This window comes from Silurus meridionalis, chromosome 20, assembly GCF_014805685.1.
Source record: "Silurus meridionalis isolate SWU-2019-XX chromosome 20, ASM1480568v1, whole genome shotgun sequence".
Taxonomy (NCBI): Eukaryota; Metazoa; Chordata; class Actinopteri; order Siluriformes; family Siluridae; genus Silurus; species Silurus meridionalis.
In genome coordinates, this window is record NC_060903.1 from 3,527,375 (window position 1) to 3,549,410 (window position 22,036).

At 40.0% G+C, this 22,036-nt stretch overlaps 2 protein-coding genes across 4 annotated transcripts; both read right to left on the minus strand.

Annotated features, from left to right (window-relative positions):
• Positions 1-40: 40 nt before the first annotated feature.
• On the minus strand, positions 41-14,424 carry LOC124403375 (E3 ubiquitin/ISG15 ligase TRIM25-like). Its single transcript, XM_046877094.1, has 15 exons — positions 13,628-14,424; positions 12,445-12,540; positions 11,697-11,930; positions 10,112-10,265; positions 9,812-9,871; positions 8,663-8,758; positions 8,517-8,568; positions 7,467-7,573; positions 6,115-6,710; positions 4,480-4,566; positions 4,014-4,247; positions 3,632-3,791; positions 3,192-3,239; positions 3,019-3,084; positions 41-1,506 (listed from the first exon to the last, which is right to left on the minus strand). The coding sequence occupies exons 1-15, from the start codon at positions 14,309-14,311 to the stop codon at positions 956-958; spliced, it is 3,225 nt and encodes a 1,074-aa protein (XP_046733050.1). The 5' UTR covers positions 14,312-14,424; the 3' UTR covers positions 41-955.
• A 677-nt stretch (positions 14,425-15,101) lies between these two features.
• Positions 15,102-21,513, minus strand: si:ch73-52e5.2 (protein THEM6). Of its 3 annotated transcripts, none has more exons than XM_046877161.1 (3): positions 21,391-21,513; positions 17,990-18,494; positions 15,102-17,453 (listed from the first exon to the last, which is right to left on the minus strand). In XM_046877161.1, the coding sequence occupies exons 2-3, from the start codon at positions 18,488-18,490 to the stop codon at positions 17,346-17,348; spliced, it is 609 nt and encodes a 202-aa protein (XP_046733117.1). In that variant the 5' UTR covers positions 18,491-18,494; positions 21,391-21,513; the 3' UTR covers positions 15,102-17,345. The 3 variants fall into 3 exon arrangements, with proteins under 3 accessions (XP_046733117.1, XP_046733119.1, XP_046733116.1); XM_046877163.1 differs by having other exon boundaries at positions 20,510-21,513; XM_046877160.1 differs by lacking the exon at positions 21,391-21,513 and adding an exon at positions 18,984-19,923.
• Between the last annotated feature and the right edge of the window lie 523 nt (positions 21,514-22,036).

Genomic DNA, 22,036 nt, shown 5'->3' on the forward strand with positions numbered 1-22,036 from the left:
CCCCATTCAGCATTACAGAATGCAATAAATTCCAAATATATATTTTTTTTCATCGTCAATTTGTTCCTATACATTTATCCCTATTGAGTGAACCAGTAGCAAACTGCCTGAGACGGTACGAGGAAGAAACATTGAGAGGAACCAGACTCCAGAGGGAGCTGTTCCCATCTGGGTGACAAAGAAAGTCTATTCCTACTTGATCAATTGGTTACTGTACATGGCAACTGCAACCCTAAGCGATTGTAGCAGACTGTATTAGTTACAGTCCAAATTTATCTTCATGGTTTTGACTATAAAGCTCCACAGCCACCTTAAGGCTGTTCATGTGAAGTTATCTAAAGCAGGAAATAGTTTACATGATACACATATTTATGTTTACACACTATCACCTTCAAAATAGTCCCCTTGCACAGCAATACAGCACTTTCAACGCTCCTGCCGCTTCTGGAATGTGTCCTGGAAGTCATTATTTCGAAAATGGTGGCAAAACTTCGACCTTAGTGCTGAATCTTCATCTTCAGGAGGAGGGCGAGGTCTGCAGGAGCCAAATCTGGTAAGTTGGGTGGGTGCAGAATTGAGATCGTGTTTTGGGCAAGAAACCTGCGTGTGAGGAGAGCTCGTGACTGCATTATCGTCGTGGAGCATCCGGTTTGCTGATCCATCATACTGTCCACGATGCAATGGCACAGTTTGCACAGCTCCTGATGTACACAGGATGATATCTTTTGGTGCACACACTTAAAAAAGTCGGTGCTCCCTGTGACTGTGTGTGCAGCCTTGTGCTGCCATCTGTTGGGGTGTTACAAACTAGTAACCAAACTTTTAAATACTTCATACATCTCTAGATCAATACAGATCTAGAGATACTAAATAAGCTTTTCAATCATACTGGTTATTAGAAATGGAAGATCTACAAGAAGTCCACTTGAAATGCATGTGTGGCTCTGCCCATTCCCTAAGCTGAAAATTTAAGGATGGAGCACAGCTTGAGTGTGGAACCAGGCCCAAGCCAAAATCCGGGATACAGAGGATGAGAGAACGTTGTGAATATCCTGTGCAGCAAGTTCATTGTGTCCCTTCTTGGAGAAATGCAGTAGAAGGCTAGAATCCCTGCCTTGTGGTCCACGTACACTCCTATCCTGGCAGAAATGGGAGATGGGATCTCCAGCTTGGTTTTATTGTGCTGAAATGTACAATGGCCGTTGCAAAGGTTTATACTCCACGATTTGGAATTGCAGCCCAGTTTTCCATCGGCGCTCCCACTGTGCCGATTTATCCCTTTATAGGAAACTCCGATCCCAATCCCACCGCTGCCGCTCCACTCCACCTCCCAGTAACGGCGTGTGGAGATGGCCTCCCTGGCCAGCACCTGAGCCCAGCTGCTGAACCTCTCCTTATGGTCCGGGTAGTGCTGGGAATCGTAGCAGGTGCTGACCTTTCGGTTTCCCTCTGAAAGGCAGAGGAAGGAGTTGGCAGTGTTTGGGTCCAGTGTCACCTCACAGCACACTGTAGATAAAGAAATAATGACAATATGGCTGTCGATGAGTATGTAGAAAATTTGCTCTGGTAAAGTGTCATATGGTAAGACATTTTACTCTAAACATTACATACACTGGACTATTTTTTTTTAAGACCCTCTCCGGCTTCTGAGGAATTCGGACCAACCTTGCAGTTATTTCGGTTTCTATTGAATTGCTCTTGGACAATATTCACCTAGCAGCCATTTCTTTTACATTGATGACATTTGGCAGACATTCTTAACCAAAGCGACTTGCAATTATCCAAAACACTAAAGCACTTGAGGGTTAAGGGCCTTGCACAAGGGCCCAACAGTGGTAGTGCAAGTGATGGGATTTAACCTCACAACCTTGCAATCAGAAGTCCAACATCCTAAGCTACCTCTTACCCTAAAACTGTAAAGATTCTTTCTGATTGATCCTCATGCGGTGTTACAGGACAGTACAACGCATTTGGAGGAAAAAGCTATTTACTTTATTGCAGATACATTAACTCACATATGCCCCCTTGGTGCAAAGTAGAGAATTACATCCCTCCCAGTTAAACAGAGTACAGCCAACTATTTAAATCTTTCCAATGATTTTAAACCTTCAGATCTTCCAACGATGTCACAAACACTTTTCTGTTGCACCAGTAAGGTGAACTCGGGTATGCGGTAGTGGGTGATAGTGCTTCCATTCAAATGTTATGCTGCTTCCTGATGGTACAGTTCCAAAAGGTGGGTAAGCGGCCCACATTCCCATGCTGACAGATAGATGGGAATAGGCCAGGGCCAAGTCCACTCTGGTATGTTTTCGTTTAAAAAAGCATATATTTTCCTCCATTTTGACCTCCCGTCCACACTGAGACGTCGTTTTTTTAATCAACAAACGCTTCTTTTTGAAAACGCTTTCCAAATTGGATGCATTTGAAAGCACTGTTTTCACAGTGTGAACGTTTTAGTGTGAATGAGCAACTTTTGGAAAACAATGAAAACAATAGTGTGGATGCAGAGCGTTTTTAAATGAAACAGCGTTTTCTAATCGATCCGGATTAGTGTAAATGTAGCACAAAACTAAATTACGGAGAAAATCCCCTCCCCAAACATTTGGACATTTAGCTTGACAGAGTTTTTTTTTCGGATACACTTCTTCAGAATAACTTACACTTCACACCTGACCAGTTGATTTTTATAGGCCTTGTTCAAGAGCATAGCAATGCCGGATTAGCAAGTCCTGCCTTCTCATGACTTTCCGATCAGATGTCTGATGTCTTAACCGCTGGTCCAAAAATGGCTATGTACAGCTATGAATGTAGTAAAAACTTAGTGCCTTTTATGAATGACTCAAAGTCTTATTCCACGTTACTGAAGATGGAGTGGAATTGAAGTCTTTATTTACAGAAAATATTCCAGATGAGACTCATTAGCTACATTGGCACCACAGCTCTAATTGCTGTAGTAGCAAATTAAAACACTTCATAAGTTCATAATGAGCAGATCTCTGAGAAAACCATGCTTACACTGCAAAAAGTCGGCTCTTGACCTCGGCTCACTTTGTCCCTGGTCCACACTTCTCACAGGAGAAACTGAAAGGAAGGCGTGTACGAAAACGGTCAGCTTGAGTACTCATTTCTGCTCTAATATTCATTAAAGAAGTTAGAAATAAGTTTTTAAGGTGTGTGTTGGGATTTACTGGTTTCAGGAGTGGGGCTTTTAGCTGGCAGACTCTGGTCATCTTTAACTGGAAGCACAAAGAAAAACACAAGACAAGATCAGCTTTACATTAACGGAAAACGACAGACGTCCTTATTCAGAAATGCTTAGAATTTTAAACTCATTTGCACAACTGAGCAATTAAGGGCCCTGTTCAAGGGCTCATCAGTGGCAGCTTAGTGGTGCTGGGCTTTGAACTCACAACCTCCCAATCAGAAGTCCACCCAAAGTTTATCCTACACCACTTCCAGCTATACTACTCTACCGGTGATATAGCAACATCACCACTGGCTATTTTCCTGTGAGGGCACACTGTTGAGTCCTTGGCTCCTTCAGCCGTCCATAAAAGTGACCTGTCTCATAAAGTAAAGCATTTTAAAGCAAGAATTTCAGTTCACTCGACATTGATGCAAGACTCACTTAAATCTGAGATCCTTGCTAACTCCCTGTCACACACGTCATTCACTCGTGCTCTCAGCTCTGTAATGGCTTTTCTCAGGACCATCAGCGAGAAGTACGGATGGACGTCGACATCCGGAAGCTCGTCAGGATCAGCAGGAACCAATAGGGGTTTGCATTTCTAAACACAAACAGACGGCAAAAGCCTGAAGTTAGACCACGTTCTCAAATCAAGGCTACAATTTCTGATTCGTAATCCGTATCTCCGGATTGTTGAATGGAACTCAGATATCTTCTATCAGTTTAGATAGATCCTCTCCTGTTCCTCACCAGTGACATTCTCTGTTACATTGATCCAAACTGAACCAGTCAAGTCACCTGTTAAAGACAAAACAAGGTTTACCAACAGGAAGTGGATGTGATCATCAGTGCCTGAGAGTAGCTCCAGCTCAGCTTCCTTCCTTTTGGTATCTTCAGCCTGTTGGTCCAGGCTCTCGAGGAGTCCCTCAGCTTGGGCCAGTGCGGCTCGCTCTTCAGCTCTGAGCAGCTCCTTCACCTCTCCGTGTTTCCTCTCAATAGAGCGCAGCAGCTTGGTGCAGATTTTCTCGCTGTCTTCCTCCACGGCCTGTGCTGAGCGCTGAGGAGCGAAGATTCAGTAACATGCTTTTTGTTTGGGGTCAAGGATTTTATAAGGAGCTGAATGATGATTTAAAACTCTGGCCTTCAAATCAATAACCCAGAAGCTTAACCACTGAGCATCGATGTCTCAGAATGAATGAGAGTGTAATGTTTTCCACAAATATCTATAGGGGTTTCTCAAGTTTTTCATTCATTAAACGAGAACGGTTGTTGTTATCGCTCCTACTTACCTTGAGGTATTTCATGATATTCCGGAGCTCCTTCTCTTTCTCCTTGCTCCTTTGTTTCGATTTCCTCAAGGCCTCTTCTAACTGCCTCTGTTGTCGGAGGAACATCCGAAAGGCATTCAGTAAAACTCTTCAGACACATAATAGTCACTTAATTATCAATTTTACATGCAGTCATTCCGAGAAGACAAGTTTGAGTTTTCAGGTTGAGTTTACACTTGAATGATGAGATTATATATATATATAATTTATATATATATATATATATATATATATATATATATATATATATATATATATATATATATATATATATACACACACACACACAAAACTTTTGCTATGTTTCCACACGGACTGTTTTAATTGCCGGATGTGTGCATCATGGCAGTTCTTTAGTCTGGGTAATAAGGATTTAAGTCTCTGATCCATTACCACAGTAGATCCCGGTAATGGCAATAAAGAAAGAGAAGAAAAAGAAGTAGAAAAATCATGGCGGTTTTTGGTGCTTGATATGAGACTTGGCACATCATTAAAACAAATGTTTAGTGATTAAAAATAATTTTTCGCTGTACTGTATATATTTATTTTTTATATCTGAGTAAAGAAAGGACGTCCTGCATAAATGTGTGCATTAAAGGTTTTAATTTTGCCTCTTTTATATTTATATATTTATACTTTAATAAAAAGGGTCAAACAGAAATGTGTGCTGCGTTAATCGCACATTAATAAAATTCGTGCTGTTGATAATGAATTTGTGTTAACGCGTTCAATTTAACAGCCCTATACTAATATATATTTATATAAATATAAAAAGTCAAACTTGTCTTCTCTTAATGATTGCATGTGTATATGTAATGTTTATCCTCTATTTTCCACTAGATTTTTTTTCCTATTTTATTTATTTAACGTGTTATTTAAACACAATTCATTTATCATGTGACATCCAAAGCCTTTATAATTGTGGGCCTCCAGCTTTGTAGTAACAGTTGGAAAAAAAGACACACATATGGATGGAAAAAGTCAGGTGTCCCAATACTTTTGCTCGTATTTGGAGGGAAAATGCTTTGACAAGCAAGAACAACTCCAGGATAATGAGCAAGAAGGAAAAAGTCTTCCGTGTTAAAGAAACTCCTCTCTTGTATCCAAAGCACAGCAAACATGTTTGCACTTAGCTAATAAACTTGTAATCAGTACTGCTAATTCTGTTTGGACACCGCGACAGGAGTTGTGCAGTTAATTATTGATCATTGGCAAAGTCAGACAGGTCATGCAGGAGACACGAGCCTTAAAATCTTACTTACGTTTCCTTTTTTGAACATTTGTTACTGTATGTCATCGATTTCACATACATTTAATTGCTTTCTAGTATCTTATTTGTTGAAACACATTTGATTATTTTGGTCGTAATGTAAGTACACGTTCATGGATTTCCCCGAATCAGTGCACGGGACGTTACACCGCCGCCCTTTCATCCCCTCCCTCAGCAAATAAAGTTTGCTTTCTCATTCACGCGTGATGACATAATGGCTGGTTAATCAATGAGTGCACGGATTACAATGGAAGCTCCTGGAAAACTGTCTGTGGAAAATAAAAAGTGATCACTGAGTAAAATCCCAATCAAAATGTCCCCTCCACCTGTTTTTCGGTCCTCTCCTCGACGGCTGGCAACGTGTGATGTCCGGCGTGTCCGTCTGTCACGCAGAGTGTGCAGACGAGCTGCTGATCTGTGCGACAGTACAGCTCGAACAGCCGGCCGTGTCGATTACACACTCGCTTATGCAGCTGCCTGGTTGCGTCTGTTAGTTTGTGCGTCTTGTGCTGCTTGAGGTGAGTCTCGCAATACGAGCCCAGGCACTTCAAGCATGACTTTACGGCTCGCTGCTTTTTCCCCTGACATGTATCGCACTCCACCGGAGGAGCCTCCTGGATCCCGGCGTCCCTCAGCTTCTCTCGCAGCTTCTCCACCAGACCTGCCAGCACCGTGTTCCTGGCCAGAGCAGGCCTCGGGCTGAAGCCTCTCCGGCACTGAGGGCAGGTGTATCCCGACTTGTGCTCAGTTTTCTTCCAGTAGCTTTTAATACAGTCCATGCAGTAACTATGGCCACAGGGGATAGTCACCGGATCCCTCAACACCTCCAAGCAAACGGGGCAGCAGAATTGGTCCTCGTCCACTGAGATAGTAGCTGCGGCTGCCATTTTCAGTGACAGATAAGGGAAACACAGTGCAAAGTCTTTCAACACACACACACACACACTGGGCGTGGGAACAGCTGCACAGGTGAAAGGCGATCCAGGTTGCACTCAAAACAGCTTGCAGCGACCAATCAGAGGCCAGACACGAACAGTGGAGGGTCACTTCCCTGTGCTACAGGCATGGAAGTGTAGCAGGTGCACAGGCTGCTTTACATAGAACTGATAGGACAATGTTTTATGGAACAGCAAACATTTCAAGACCTGATTACATGTCATGTAGCTCAGTTACCTGGTCTAAGAAATGAAAAAAAATGAAGCAAAACACCGTGGGCTGTATGGTGTTTTAAGGAACACTTCAGGATTTCTTTGTCTCCAACCCGTCCTGTTTGTCAGGAAAGATCGTTTTTTACTTACTTTTTCGCTACATCCATTAGAACTACTTTATTACTTACTGACTATGTGGACTTGATATGCATTATAAGCAAAAAAATAAAAAAAAGCTCGTGACTCGTTTTGACTTCTTGATTTCGGGTCTCCTGATCCAAATACTCACATTCTGACTCCTAGTTTTAAAATCCGAGATTCCGACCCATTAATTTGACATCCCTATTCAAGACTTTAGCATTTTCGCTGCTTGATTTTAGATTTCCGATCTAATTTCAAATCACATTTACACTCCTTGATTTGGACTCCGTAATTCAAACTCTCGCATTTTGACTTCTCAATTTCTGATTTGTTGATCCATACGATCACATTTTAACTTCTATGGCACATATAGACTCCGTAATTCAGACTTTCGCATTTTGACTTCTTGATTTTAGACTTCCTGTTGACTTGATTTGAACTCTGACTTGATTCAGACTGCATGATCTGGACTCTCCAATTCAGACTCTTGTTTTCACTTTTTGATTTTAGATTCCCAGATTCACACTCCTTGATTAAACCCCATAATTCAGACCCTCGTTTGATATCTTGATTTCAGACTCCTGATCCGAATGATCACATTCAAAATTATTGATTTGAACTCCCAAAATCATCCTTGTTGATTTGGACTTCGTAAATCAGACTCTTGCATTCTGACTTCTTGATTTCAGAGTCACTGATCCAAACAAACACTTTTAGACTCCATGATTTGGACTCCCAGATTCAGACTCCTTGTTTTGGACTCTATAATTCAGACTCTCACATTATGACTCCTTAATCTAGATTTCTCGATTACAACAATGAATGTATCGATGCACAGGTATAAGGAAATTAATTAACCATAAAACCATAGATGACTATTTAAAAAAATAAAAAATAAATAAATAAAAGTTAATTTGTCCAAAAAATCCTTTGTACAAATACAAAGCTGTTTCCAGAAACACTTTATTTTCCATGTTGTGAAAAATAAGCATTTGGTGTTGTCATTTTATATACGTATAATATAAAAAAAAAATTTGTAAAATATAATTCACAAACATTAAAGCACGTACCACAAGCTTAATGACTAAAACTTGGCAGAATTAAAACGCAAACAAAGCAATTTTTTTGTTACTCCGCATTAGAATCGTTAATAAATTGTCCGCAATAATCGTTTCACGGCAGATAAATAACTCACGTCGACGTTTGAAACAGAATCCTACAGGTTCTCCTAAAGCCTGTGTGCCGTTTCCTTTTCAATTTTTGCGATTTTTAAAAAAATAATCACTCGTAAATCTTTTCACCATTTATAATACATGATAATCTTTTGAAGTATTTTCTTTCTTTAAATAAGAATCATCTTTAAACATATATTATATAATTGTCAGTGACACTGAAACGCTGAATACTGATGCGCGTGTTAGACGGGTCGGCTGCGTCGCTATCGCCGTCTTCTCCGCTGATGGAGTCTCAGTCGAGGAGCCGTTCTGCAGCCTACAGCAGAAAAAGAGGAGAAAGAAATAAAGGAGTGATGGTACTGTATAGATCCAAAACTAAAATTGAAAAAATAAAATCTCCACACACTCACCATTTGGTGATGATATTGTGAAAGCACCGAATGCCATGGGAACATTAAAAGTGCTTTGGCCAAAAAACCCTTGAAAGACTGGGGGTGTCTGGAGAACTATAAAGGAGAAGCATGTATTAATAAAAGAGCAGTTGTATTAATAGGATCACAGTGAATTACTGAACATCCGGTAAGAGGTTTGTACAGTGCTTACTAAATATTGTAAGAATTGTACATGGTGTTGACGTTTTAATGAAAAAAAGTGTACATTTGCATTTAAATCCTAATATTCAGACTCCCAATTCTTGCTCTTGAATTCAAATGCTAAGATTCAGTCTGCCATATTTAGACTCCCAAATGCAGACTCCCGGATTTAGACTGCCGTATTCACACTCCCCAATTCATACACCCTGAATCCCACTTCCATATGCAGACTCCCGTATGAGGATTTTCCGATGCAGACTCCCCAATTCTCACTCTTGAATTCAAATGCCATTATTTAGACGTATGTAGACCCCCAAATTTTCATTCTTGAATATAAATGCCAGTATTCAGACTCCCCGATTCAGACTCCCCAATTCTCACTCTTGAATTCAAATGCCAGTATGCAGACTCCCCGATTCCTACTCCCTGATTTCTCAATCTTGAATTCAAATGCTCGATTCAAGCTCCCGTATTCAGACTCCCGTATTCAGACTCCCGTATTCAGACTCCCGTATTCAGACTCCCGTATTCAGACTCCCGTATTCAGACTCCCGTATTCAGACTCCCGTATTCAGACTCCCGTACTTCAAAAATAACTCCCTGACCTTCATTTCTGATACTCCTGGCGAGAAATCCACATTTACAGCAACATGATTTCAGGCAGAAAACAAGCAACACAACACGCAGCACAAACGCAGTTTTCCAGGAGAACATTTCTAAACAGAAGTGCCTTGCAAATAAAGCCTTTGAGACCACCATCACCATTTAAGCAGACACATGATTCGGACTGCTGATTCTGATCAGTACATCACTGTAGCCATACTGTAAATCTGCTCATCAATGCACTCAATACGATTTGTGAGGATTTTTTTAGGATCACTGGAAGCTGCTCAGACGTGGCAAAATTATTTTCAGCAATAAATCATGAGAAAAATCGTGAGAAACTGATGTCTCCTGCACGCTCACCTGTGTTCGACTCGGAGTCTGCTTTCGGGATGGCATTCTGAATGATGGTAACGTCACTGACTTCAAAACAAAGGCATTTGTTACATACGTTAGCAATGTTTTTTTTTACCAATTATGACCAAAAAGCATTGTATTTGTTCACTGGGGTATTCAGACTTCTTGACAGAATCTTTTGATTTTTGCTTAAACTACACTACAGAACATTATTATGATCATGAGGAACACATCATAATTTACTAACTAGACTTCCGATTTACTGACACGTGGGTCGGAGTCACGTTATTTTTTTTATCTGCTTACCTTTTTCAGAAATATTCACAAATCCACCTTGACACACGTCGTCGATCAGGGCTTGGAACTCTGACAAGGCGCTCATCACGCAACCGAAATCGGGGTCCACGGTGATGCAGGGAACGTCCATACACACCGGCTGGACACACACTGATCCGTAGTTCTAAGCAGAGAGAATGGTTCTATAGATTAGTGATGCTGAGCTACGGTAATAAAAATGTAAATGCCAATGAAGGCAAATAATCTCTTCCTGTTTACAGAGAACATCCACATCCAAGTATCCGTGAACACTTAATAAACCAATCTAAACCTTTAGTACATTTCAAACTCAGAATCTGAATAAATAAATGATCCTCTTTGGGAAACGGTCCGGTTGCAGTTGCTCACAGTATGAGATTAAAGTGTTGATATCCACAGGCAGACAGGTTTTCCTGCGCTCTGTGGTACATCACTGAGTTTTACGACGGCGTTTTAGTGCCACATTAAAAAGATATAAAGATCTAAGACCACGAATACAAGAATAAGTCCAAATATTCTGAAAAATAATGTAAAAATTGTGAGAATAAACGCTAAATATTTAGAGGATGAAGTCGAAATATTTTGAGAATAAAGTCCATATTACGATAATAAAGTTGAAATTATGAGAAGTTGAAATATTTGAAAAATAAAGTCAAAATTACGAGAAAGTCGAAATATTTTGAGAATAAAATCCAAATTATGATAATAAAGTTGAAATATTAAGGAAATGAAGTCAAAATTATGAGAAAGTAAAAATAATCTGAAAAAATGAAAAATTATAAGAATAAAATCTAAATATTTTGAGAATAAAGTGCATATTACAATAATAAAGTTGAAATATTAAGAAAATAAAGTAAAAATTGTGAGAGAAGTCGAAATGTTTTAAAAAATAGTCAGAATTATGAGAAAGTCGAAATACTTCACAATTATTAGAATAAAGTTGAAATATCAAGAAAATAAAAGTCTAAATTACAATAATAGTGAAAATACGAGGAAAAAAATTCTAAATATTTTAAGAAAGTCCAAATTATGATGATAAAGTTGGAATATTATAAAAAAAAGGCTAAATAACGATAAGTGTCAATATATTTTGAAAGAAAAAAAAAATTGAATGAAACTGAAATATAGAAAATATAAATAAATCCTTTTTATTTGCCACATCAGCTCAGAGTTACAGTTTTAATAAACGAACACTGCAGCAGTTCTGTAGGAAACAATGTATTCAGAAATAATAAAAAAATCGGACAGACATTAAGAAAATGTTTCTCAACTCTGAAGATGATCATCAAGGAAATCGACCCTGAAGGAGTTGAACGCCGGCACGTGACATTTTCTTTCCTCGTCATCTTTTTTAAACGTAGCACTAAAAAGCCGTTGTACAAAATTCCCTGGTTTTATTTTTTTTTGTATGTTTATATAAATGTTTCTAGAATTGTGCATTTCTATTTACTAGTTGGTTAAAAAAATTAAAAATAAAAAATAAATAAAAACTACAACCCTGTAGATGTTCTGCTAGCTCGTGCTTGGGCCAGAGCAAGCCTCTACAAGTCTCAGAAGTTCTACCTGCAAGTTCTACCTGCAAGAAGGAGATCTGGTTCTCGATTTGAGCGAGCTGGCTTAACTCGGTGTCTCGTTTCTTCAGCTCGCCGATCTCCTGCTCCAGCTGGCGGAGAAGCTGCTCGGCTTGGCTGGTGGCCGCTCTCTCCTGGGCGCGGATCAGCTCCTTCACCTCCGTACGCCGCCGCTCGATCGAGCAAACCAGCTCGGTGAAGATGCGCTCGCTCTCCTCGAGGGCCGCCTTCGCCGACCGCTGGAGGTGACGGAAATACAAGGAAAATAAAGCAAAACGTCTAAACTGGATCAATTCAATCTACACTGTACTGACAAAAGAATTGGACTATGACCTAGGAGAGCTGAACCTGTTTTAGTAGGACAATGCACAAAGCCAGCTTGGTGAAGATATGCTTTCCATGGGTTGGAGTGAAAGATCTTGGAGCTCTATAACCCTATTGAACACCTTTGGGATGAATGTGAACTCTGACTGCACCCCAGGCCTCCACATCACTACTTGACTTTAAGAACACTATTATAGCTGAATCGGCACAAATCCCCACAAAATCTAGTGGAACATCTTCTCAGAAGAGTGGAGGCTATTCTACCAGCACATTACTAATAATTGTGTATTGAGATATTCAAAAACATTCAGGTGTCAACAAACTTTTCAGGGCTGACAATGTGCTCTTTAAATGAATGCTTAAAAGATAGAAGCTGGAGAGAATGATTAAAGAGATCATGAAGGAGATGCACTTCCTGGTCAGACTCACTGTAAGCGATTGAGTGGCTCGCCTGAGCTCCTCCAAATCTTTTTCTCGCTCCTCAATTCTTTGCTGGAATTTCCTTTGTGTTTCCGCCAGAGCATCCTGTAAATCCACAGTAATACGTACGTTATATTGGAAAATCGTAGCCAGCGGTGTGAGCGAAGTGGTGCGAGAAAGTGGAATTGCAACGAGCATTCTGAAGTGAGATGAGCACACCATTCTGAGATGTTTTATTCAGAAGGCACCACGGGAGACGCATGTTTCATGGGAAATTTCATCTAGATGGAATTTGGAAAGATTCCAAGTTGTAAACTTACCATTCCTGAAAACTATTACAAAAAATTAAGAGGGAGATGTTTGACTTTGATTTAATTGTTAGTATAATTGTGTTGCACAATAGCTTACACACAGTATAAGGACATTTTAATTATTATTAATTGTAATTGGCCCGGAGTTCACAAGAAAAAAAAAGATTTGCATGCAATGAAATGTCCAGATATATCACTTTAGCACATTAGGGTCCAATCATATAAACCATGTAATAATGTATTATGGAAATATCTTTTAGAACGAGCTAAGTAGAATCGACTCTCAGAAGCGAGTCATTGAAAAAGAATCGATTCCAAAATGTCCGCAATAACAGGCCGATGACGTGGCATCGTGTGATTGGTTTAACAGTCGACGTAACAAGTGAAAATCACTTACAAATGTTACATTTTTATAAATAATTTTGTTCGAACCCTTTCCGAAAAATAAAATTCAATGTCGTATGGAAATAACATATTTTACAAACGAGGAATCATAAAAAGTACGTGGAATCGACTCTTCGAAGCGAGTCCTAGAAATAGTATCGATTTCAAAATGTCCATAAATAATAATAAAAAAAAGATCGTGACGTGGCGTCGTGTGATTGGTCCACATTTGACATACAAGGAACCCGTATTGCTATTACAGGGTTCAGAGATAATTAAATCAGCAGACAGGAATTTAATCGGACGCGTGAATGAAATCGATCGAATCGAATAAAGTCCGATCAAATTTCTGTTGGTTTGTTTATTCGGATAATGTTTGTATTCGGGATGGTGATTCATTGTGAAAGTGAAATTCAGCGAAAACTCAAACTTGTATTTTTTTTTTCTTCTAAATGAAATAAACACAAATAAAAGCACGGCGTTGTTTCCAGCTTCACCTTTTTCTCGCTTATCTCGGTGGAGGCTAAAACCGTGTCATGGCCCTTGTGCTCGTCGGTTAAACAGAGATAGCAGATGCACCGCTGCTCCGTCTTACAGAAGACCTCCAGCAGCTTGTCATGGCGGGGACAGAGGCTGTCTTGCAGGCTGGAGGTCGGAGCCGTGAGCCTGTGCTTCTGGAAAGCGGCAGACTCGTAGTGCGGCTTCAGGTGGTCCTCGCAGTAGGACGCCAGGCAAACCAGGCAAGACCTGACAGCTAGGCTGCGGTTCCCCGTGCACACGTCGCACGGCACTTCCCCCGGCTCGGCTTCACTCGTCTCGGCTTCACTCGGCTCGGCTTTCGGCGCAGAAGCTGCACGGATCGCGGTCTGTTTCAGTTTTTCGACCACGTCGGCCAGCATCGTGTTCCTCCCCAGGACGGGCCTCGGAGTGAAGCTCTGCCTGCACTGAGGGCAGCCATAAACACCCAGGTAGTCGTCCTGGTCCCAATAGCCTTTAATGCAGGCTTTACAGTAGCTGTGGCCGCAGGGAACCGTCACCGGGTCCTTCAGCACATCCAGACAGATCGAGCAGTTAAACTGGTCATGTTCCAGAAAAACCCCCGCGTGCGCCATTTCACACACAAACACCAGCGTCTCAGCGTGTGACAGACTGACGGCTTTGTTTATGTGCGTCAGACGCATGAGGGCGTGGCCAGTCGGAGCAAGGGGAGGAGCCTGTTGCCAAGAATACGATACTTAAAAAATAAGAAGGGAAGGAATGTGAAAAGAAGGACATGGGGGAAAAACATGAAACAAAAAAATTATAGAAAGAAAGAGGGAGTGAGATGTTTTATCCATTTAGAGTTACATTTATCTATCTATCTGTCCAGCTTTCTCTCCACCCACCCATCTCTCTCTCTCTCTCTCTCTATCTATCTATCTATCTATCTATCTATCTATCTAGCTATCTAGCTATCTATCTATAATAAACTTTACTAGGTGGCGTGATCTACTGATCATTAACAATCAATACAGATGTGCATCTACGCTGCCCTGCATGTGAAGCTCCTGTCTGAGCTGCTGATCCAGAAAACTGATCCACAACTTCTGACTAATTCGAATTGAGAATGAACAGATTTGGCGTATTCGACAAACTAAATCCGATTTATTTGACTTTATAAGACGAGTCTGGTTGCGGGTTGGATGTTTTTCTGCTAATATTGTAACACTTTAAAAGAGCAGTTACAGTACCTGACCTAGCTAACCTGGAAATCTGCCACTAGAGGGCAGCATTAATCACAAAACCCAAGAGGTGGTGGGTTTTTTTCTTTCTTTCTGGATTTCAGAGAGACCAGATTTATAATCGTGTAGTACATGTTTATTGAGCTGTGCGTGCTTTGCTACATTAACATTGAAATTACATTTCAGGTCCATAATAATATATTTTATACCCCAAAAAGAAATACAATAAGCGAACAATGTGAAACAATCATAAAATAAGTCCTATTATCTTTATTAAGCTCATCACAAACATTTATTTCACAATGCGAAACTCTGGTCATCGTCTCATTTGCGTCAAATAATAGTGCGCGTTAAAGCTAAAAACATGCTAACGTCTTGTCGAACCGCATTTCAGTGCATTCTCGCCAATAATTTAAAATAAATAGAATATTTGATCGGTACATTCAAATCTTCTTTTCCCCCAAAAAAGTCAACAAACAATACAGTCAGACTGACAGGTTTTATACCAGCAGCCAATGTCGATTATAAATACATCTTTTTCAAACTTGGGATCGTCTAATTATACAGAACTTGACCCAAAAAAAAAAAATCTGGACCCGATACATGGTGCCGTTTCAGTGTTGTAGTAAGTGCTAACGTCAAATCGTTACCTTTTCAGCAAAAAGATAAACCGTGTCAAATACAGTACCAGAAAACGCACTTATTCTGATTTATAAACAGCCAAGTACATCACTATATTTCCTTATATGTAGCGGAATAATGCCCAATCCTACTTAGGCTATGCATTATAATAGATTTTCTTTCTTGTTTTCTCCTGATCTCGACTTGTTCTTTTCTTATTATACGACTTGATTTCCTCGTGATTTCGACATGCACATTTTTTGCTGCTGTAACACCAAAATTTCCCCACTGTGGGACGCACGAATGTATATCTTAACAAAAGTTGTTTCCTTGTTACGACAAATCTCGTGATCTTGACAAACAATTTTCTCGTAATACTTTTTATTTTCCGTTTGTGGCAGCGAGCTCGTCCACGACGTGGGTCACGAGAAAAAAACAACTTTTGTTATGTCGAGATCACTAGAAAATTAAGTCGCGATCACGTGAAAAAACAAGAAAGGAAAAAAAAAGGCATGGCCTCCTAGGACTTCAGTACAATAAATAACAGGTAGAAATCTTTAACGTCTATTGGGGATGATCGATAGCTATAATCGTCACTCTGTGTAAAATATCAATATTTATAAACAGAGCCTTGTCAAAAGTGTGGAGATACCTAGTCTTTTATGGTTCTTGAGAGAGGTGTGCATGTTCCTTTTGCTTCTATGCAACAAACCAGATCATGGAATGGTAGATCATCAGTTTTGCCCAATCAAATATATATATACAAATGTTCAATTTTATTCCTTTTAATCCTCCCTTAGCATGAATACAGCTTTTTACACACTCTGGGCATCCGGAAAGTTATCAGAAATACTTTGCCATGCCTCTTATAAAACTTCTTCACTGGTTGGAGATTTCTTTAATCCAGTTCATCCCAGAGCAGTTCAACAGGATTTAGGTGCGGTGACTGGGCAGGTCATTCCATCAGGAAAACACTAAAGATACTGTTTTGTCTATAAATAACGCTTAAAGAGCTTGGACAACGTACGCTTCGGCTGCAGTCCAGACGGAATCGCATGGTGCTGAAGTATGGAATGGTTGCCATGTTGGTTCCTTTCACCCGGAATAAGCCTCCAAAACAACCCCAAACCATTACGCTTCCACCTCGACGTTTGGCTGTGGGGGTGAGGCAGTCTGCTAATTCACAGTCTTACATCAGTTCTCCTATTAGAGATAAAATTCCCAATTTGGTCTCATCTGTTCACAGAGTTTTCCTCCAGTCATTCATAGTCCAATTCTTGTGTTTTTACTTTCTACTGATTGAAACAAAAGGAACATGCACATGTCTCAAAAAAACACTTTTGACACACTGTGGCTGTGTTTAAACTGGTAGCTGCCATATCCTATCAGTGCCATGTTTAATAGGTTATGAAGTAAAAACAAAACAGTGCCATTATAAATGAGCGCAGGATGCCATTACTTGAGTTTCGTCCTCGGTGCTCAGTGCTCGCACAACTGAACTGCTCTCATGTCAGGAGTTTCACCCTCATGCTCTCCATTACATTTACTGTTTAATTACAGTGATATATCAGGTTACTTGTATCATTAAAAATGCTGTTGTGGCATATCTTGATGTTTTTTCACATTACAATGACTGTGGCTGTTATTTCTTGTTGTCTGTTTATTCATATGATAATGTAATACTAGGCCTTGTGTAAATGAGCATTTATTTTAACATATGAGCAAATGCCCATAAGATCAGCCCCATACCCAGTTCCGATGCATCCCTGGTCTCTCGTGATTTCCTTTTTCCGCCTATTAACATACTAACATAAAATAAATATCGTAAAGAAAAAGTGCTGAGACTAATAAATAACAAACGGGCTGCGACCCGTTACTTGGTCTTCTCGTCTAAGCCGCATTCGGCTCTCAGTGCCTGACTGTTAGCCGAGATGAAATTGATCCAGTGCTGAAGGTCCTCGGGGACATCAGGACAATCCACCTAAAGACAGACAGACAAACGCAACGCTAAGCTAGGCAAAACAAAACACCTTTGGCTTGAAAGTGGCATTGGACTTTCGTCCGTAAATTGAAACTATAAAATAATAGGGAATTTGTGGAAGAATTTAAATATCAAAATGTAAAAAAATGTGTGTTCAACAATTAAATACAATAACATTTGTAACGTACGTGTATATCAGAGCATTTTAAAAATATTAGTACATGAAAAAAATTGCCAAAGTATTATGGTGGAATTTGAGAAAAGCATTTAGGAATTATTTCTCAGCCTCTACTAAAGTTTTTATTTTATATATAAATCTTTGTTGTTGTTTTTTTTTATTCTGTATTGATATGTTGCTTTTGTGGGGTGATGGTAGCATAGTGGTTAAGTCATTGGGCTTTGGCTCTAAAGGTCATGAGCTCAAATCCCAGCCACCCCCGAGAGCCCCCCTCAACCCCATAGCTGCTCAGTTGTACGAATGAAATAAGTAAAATAAAGGTGTCTGCTGAAATGTCATAAATGTAAAGTGAACCTACCTTTCTCTTGCACATTTGCTGCAAAATCTGATCAGGAGTGCTATGAAGAACGTTCTGCCTGCACAGTATGACAGCAGAGATGAAGCCATCGGTTTTGGAGACGAAACGCTGCTCAACGAAGAATGACTTCTCGTCCCAGGCCACGATGCGGCTACGCAGCTCGAACGCCTCGCCGAGTCCGAGCGAGCGACGGTAGCGGATGGTCGAGGCTCCGACCACCATCCGTGCCCCGAGCATGTGGGAGGCCTTGAACATGCCGGTGCGTGTGTAATACGAGAGCCTGGCGAAGTCGCATTCTCTCAGGTAGCGAGCGTTGTTCATGTGGCCCATGTAATCGATGTCGTGAGGGAGAACTCGGCCGTGGACCACCTGCTCGGCCAGAACGTCTCGGACAGGGTCCTGAAACAGGTACTTCAGGACCGCCCAGGCTCCACGCACAAAGTACCACACGTCAACGGTACTGAAGAGTACCAGCAAGCCGGACAGAACCCACAGCATCATGTCTCTGAAATTAAACATGGCATTGAGTTAATCAGTGGACTCTCAAATCAGACACTGAAACATGAACATAATATCAAAATATCAAACCTGAACATAAAAGATTTAGGCAAAACACCTTATGTACCCTAATATATATGTACCTACACACACACACACACACACACACACACACACACCGATCAGGCATTACATTATGACTGGTGAAGTGGGGGGGGTTGTGAATGCCATTTTTAAAGCAACGACTTGTCAAAACAAAATGAGTAACACGTACTTTTTAAGTAAAAAAAAAATAAAAAATAAAAATATATATATATATATTATAATATTTATAAAAGCTAAAAATATATTATATATATTTGATAACATGGAATTACCGCAGCTCTTAAATCAGAACACTACACATGCCTGGAGTACCAAATCCTGCCATTTATTATTATCTGGATGAGACAGAGAACGAGGTTTTAAAGATTAATGATAGTCTACAATTACTTACTTTGTGGAAAAAATGTGATCATACTATGCGCCTGATCTTGTGTTTAATGAGACGGGAGTGTCAAACGCTGTCAAAAACATCCTCTGTTTGGTTCGTTGCTATGGTAACGTTGGAGGTTAAAGTACGTCATGCACACTTGCATGGCCTCGTAATTCATCATCTTCTTTCGGCTTCTCCCACTAGGGGGCGCCACATCGGTTCATCCGTCTCCAAACTACCTGCATGTCTTCCCTCACCACATCCATAAACCTCCTCCTTGGTTTTTCCCCTTCCTGCTGGCTCCAGAGGTCTCCACATGTCCAAACCATCTCAATCTCGCCTCCCTCACCTTGTCTCCAAAATGTCCTACATGCGCTGTCCTTCTAATAAACTCATTTCTAATCCTGTCCATCGTCGTCACTCCCAATAAAAACCTCAACATCTTCAGATCTGCTACCTCCAGCTCCACCTCCTGTCTGTTACTCAGTGATACCCTTCTCTAAGCCAATACTAAAGCACATTGCTAATTGTGGTCTCCTGAGCTTCTCACCGCAGCTGACTAGTGATCGGATCATTTAGTGACTTGGTTCTTTCAATCGCGTTCATCAAAATGAACGAGTTAATAACTTTATTTCCTCCCTTTAATCGCCTTCATAGCGTCAATGGGAGTCACGTGACAAAAGGACGAACGACTCGGAACCAGAGGACTCGTGAGATGAACTCAATTCTGTTTCCTGTGTAGTGCAGTGCATGTCGTGTATAGGAGTCACGTGATAAAAGAACGAACAACTCGAAATAATTTGTACTCAATTCTGTTTCCTGCATATGATCTACTGAGATTTTCATCGAATTACTCTTTAAGACCACTCGTTCTTCTCATGAACGACCCGTCACTAATAATTATAAACTGATCTGCAGCTCGTGAAGTCAGAACAGTGAAGAACATGATTATTTTGTTCCATCATAACTTATAAATGAATAAATATATATGCTTTCCAATATTACATATATTCAAATTATGACATTTTAATGTAAAATGAACTTAATAAAAAGGATTTGGTACTAATATAAATTGTGTGGGAAATGAGAGAGAGAGATAGAGAGATAGATAGATGGATGGATGCTCCTGTCAGTTCTTTTATAGATCAGCCCCAACACCCCTTCACATCTTCATAGATAGATAGATAGATAGATAGAAAGCTAGTTTGCTAGCTAGCTAGATACATATTCATAGATAGATAGATACTCCTGTCAGTTCTTTTATAGCTCAGCCCCAACACCCCTCCACATCTTCATCCATTATTACTAAAAGTTTGCATATTCATGAAGCAGGTGAATGTGTGAGGAAAGACAGAAATCATTCAAAACTCCACCTCGAGTCCCAGTTTCCCACCAACTGCACATGAAACCTTCATAAATATCATCTCGGTTGTACAAAACACCTGTAAGTCATGTGATATTCACACAACACCCACCCCTATGAGAAAGTCTGCTGCTGATGGTGTTTTTTTCTTCACCCATGATATAAAAGGGGGAACAGGTTGTACCTCTTCTTGTCACCTGATTGGTACCATCAAGAGGACCTATTTTAGTCTACAGGTCCTTTTCAGAATAAAACAGGAACATTGTGCAGCCTTTAAGTCATTTGTGCAGCATGATGACTCCTGGTGCTGCTTTCAGTGCTGACTCTAAACACTCACTCTGGGTTCACCATGTACTAAAGGCACAAATGTTAATAACATCAGAGGAGCAACAAAGAAACGTACAGTCAGTCAGTACTTTTATCTCAGAGAGAGAGAAGAGCAGGAAATACACATTTTTAAAATATGACATTTGTGAAATATGAAAATACCCTGGTTTGTATAGTGAATTAGTTTAGTATAAATGATCTACACCACTATATTCTCACATCTGTGGCCATTTTCTTTTTTTTGCTGATTGGAAAAAAAAAAAACATCTGTTGTACCTCTTCCTCTCGATCACATATGAGAAAGTCTTTCTTTCCATTCTTCCCTTGAAAACCCTTCTTGACTAGCATTCATAAACACATCTTTATACGTAGCTAAAGAGTTTAAGCTCAGGATTTATTTCTTCCCAAAACAGCACACTAATTCCTACAGAGCAAAACCGTTAAATATAAATGTAAAAGCGTATTTTAATGACATTTCTTTTGTTTAAACAAATAACATTTCCATTACACATGCAGCATCAGGATACAGTAGGAGAGGAAGTCCATGCTAGTCAAAACAGCTCGTGCATTCTGATGAAAGCTAACACTATTCCTCTGTATCCACTACACAGCGATGAAAAATATACATACTATATATAAATATATATATAAATATTTCTTCAAATTGCTCAAACTAAACTCCATCTGAATTATTTTGCAAGAAATCGTTGTTATAGGAGAACATTTTGATGTACTCACGCTAATGAAACGCCGGCTGCGGAACGGTAACACTTCCGCGTTTGCTCGCGATTGGATAACCTGCGCGTCACGTGAACTACAAACCCACCAATGAGCTCCCAACATTCTCATTCAGCCTTGAAAGTCCCGCCCCCCACTTTCTTACAGGTTTTAATCAGTACAATGCTAGTGATGGGAAAACAGAACCATTTTAGTGACTCGGTTCTTTGAATCTCGTTCATCAAAATGAACGAATTTTCCTTTTTTCGTTTCTTTGATTAAAAAAAAGCCATTCAAATGTAAAATTTTCATTTACCAGATCCCCAAAATCTACATACACAACCTTTGAACTATACTTCCAATAATGAAAACATGACAACACAGCGAAGGACAAATGATCAAAAACTAAATGAGTAGCTTCACCTCATATCTTATGGTCTATAACGCTGGTTCTTTTGTCATGTGACTCCAAAAACTATTGTAACAATAACGACAAAAAAAAAAAAAACCAACCTGATTTATTTCTTTGCGTAGCGTAAATGGGAGGCACGTGATAAAAGAAAGAACGACTCTGACTATAAGAATCAAGAGATAAACTACTCGATTCGGTTTCCTGCACATAACCTACGCAGTAGAAAATGTAAGGATCACTCCGAGTCGACTCGTT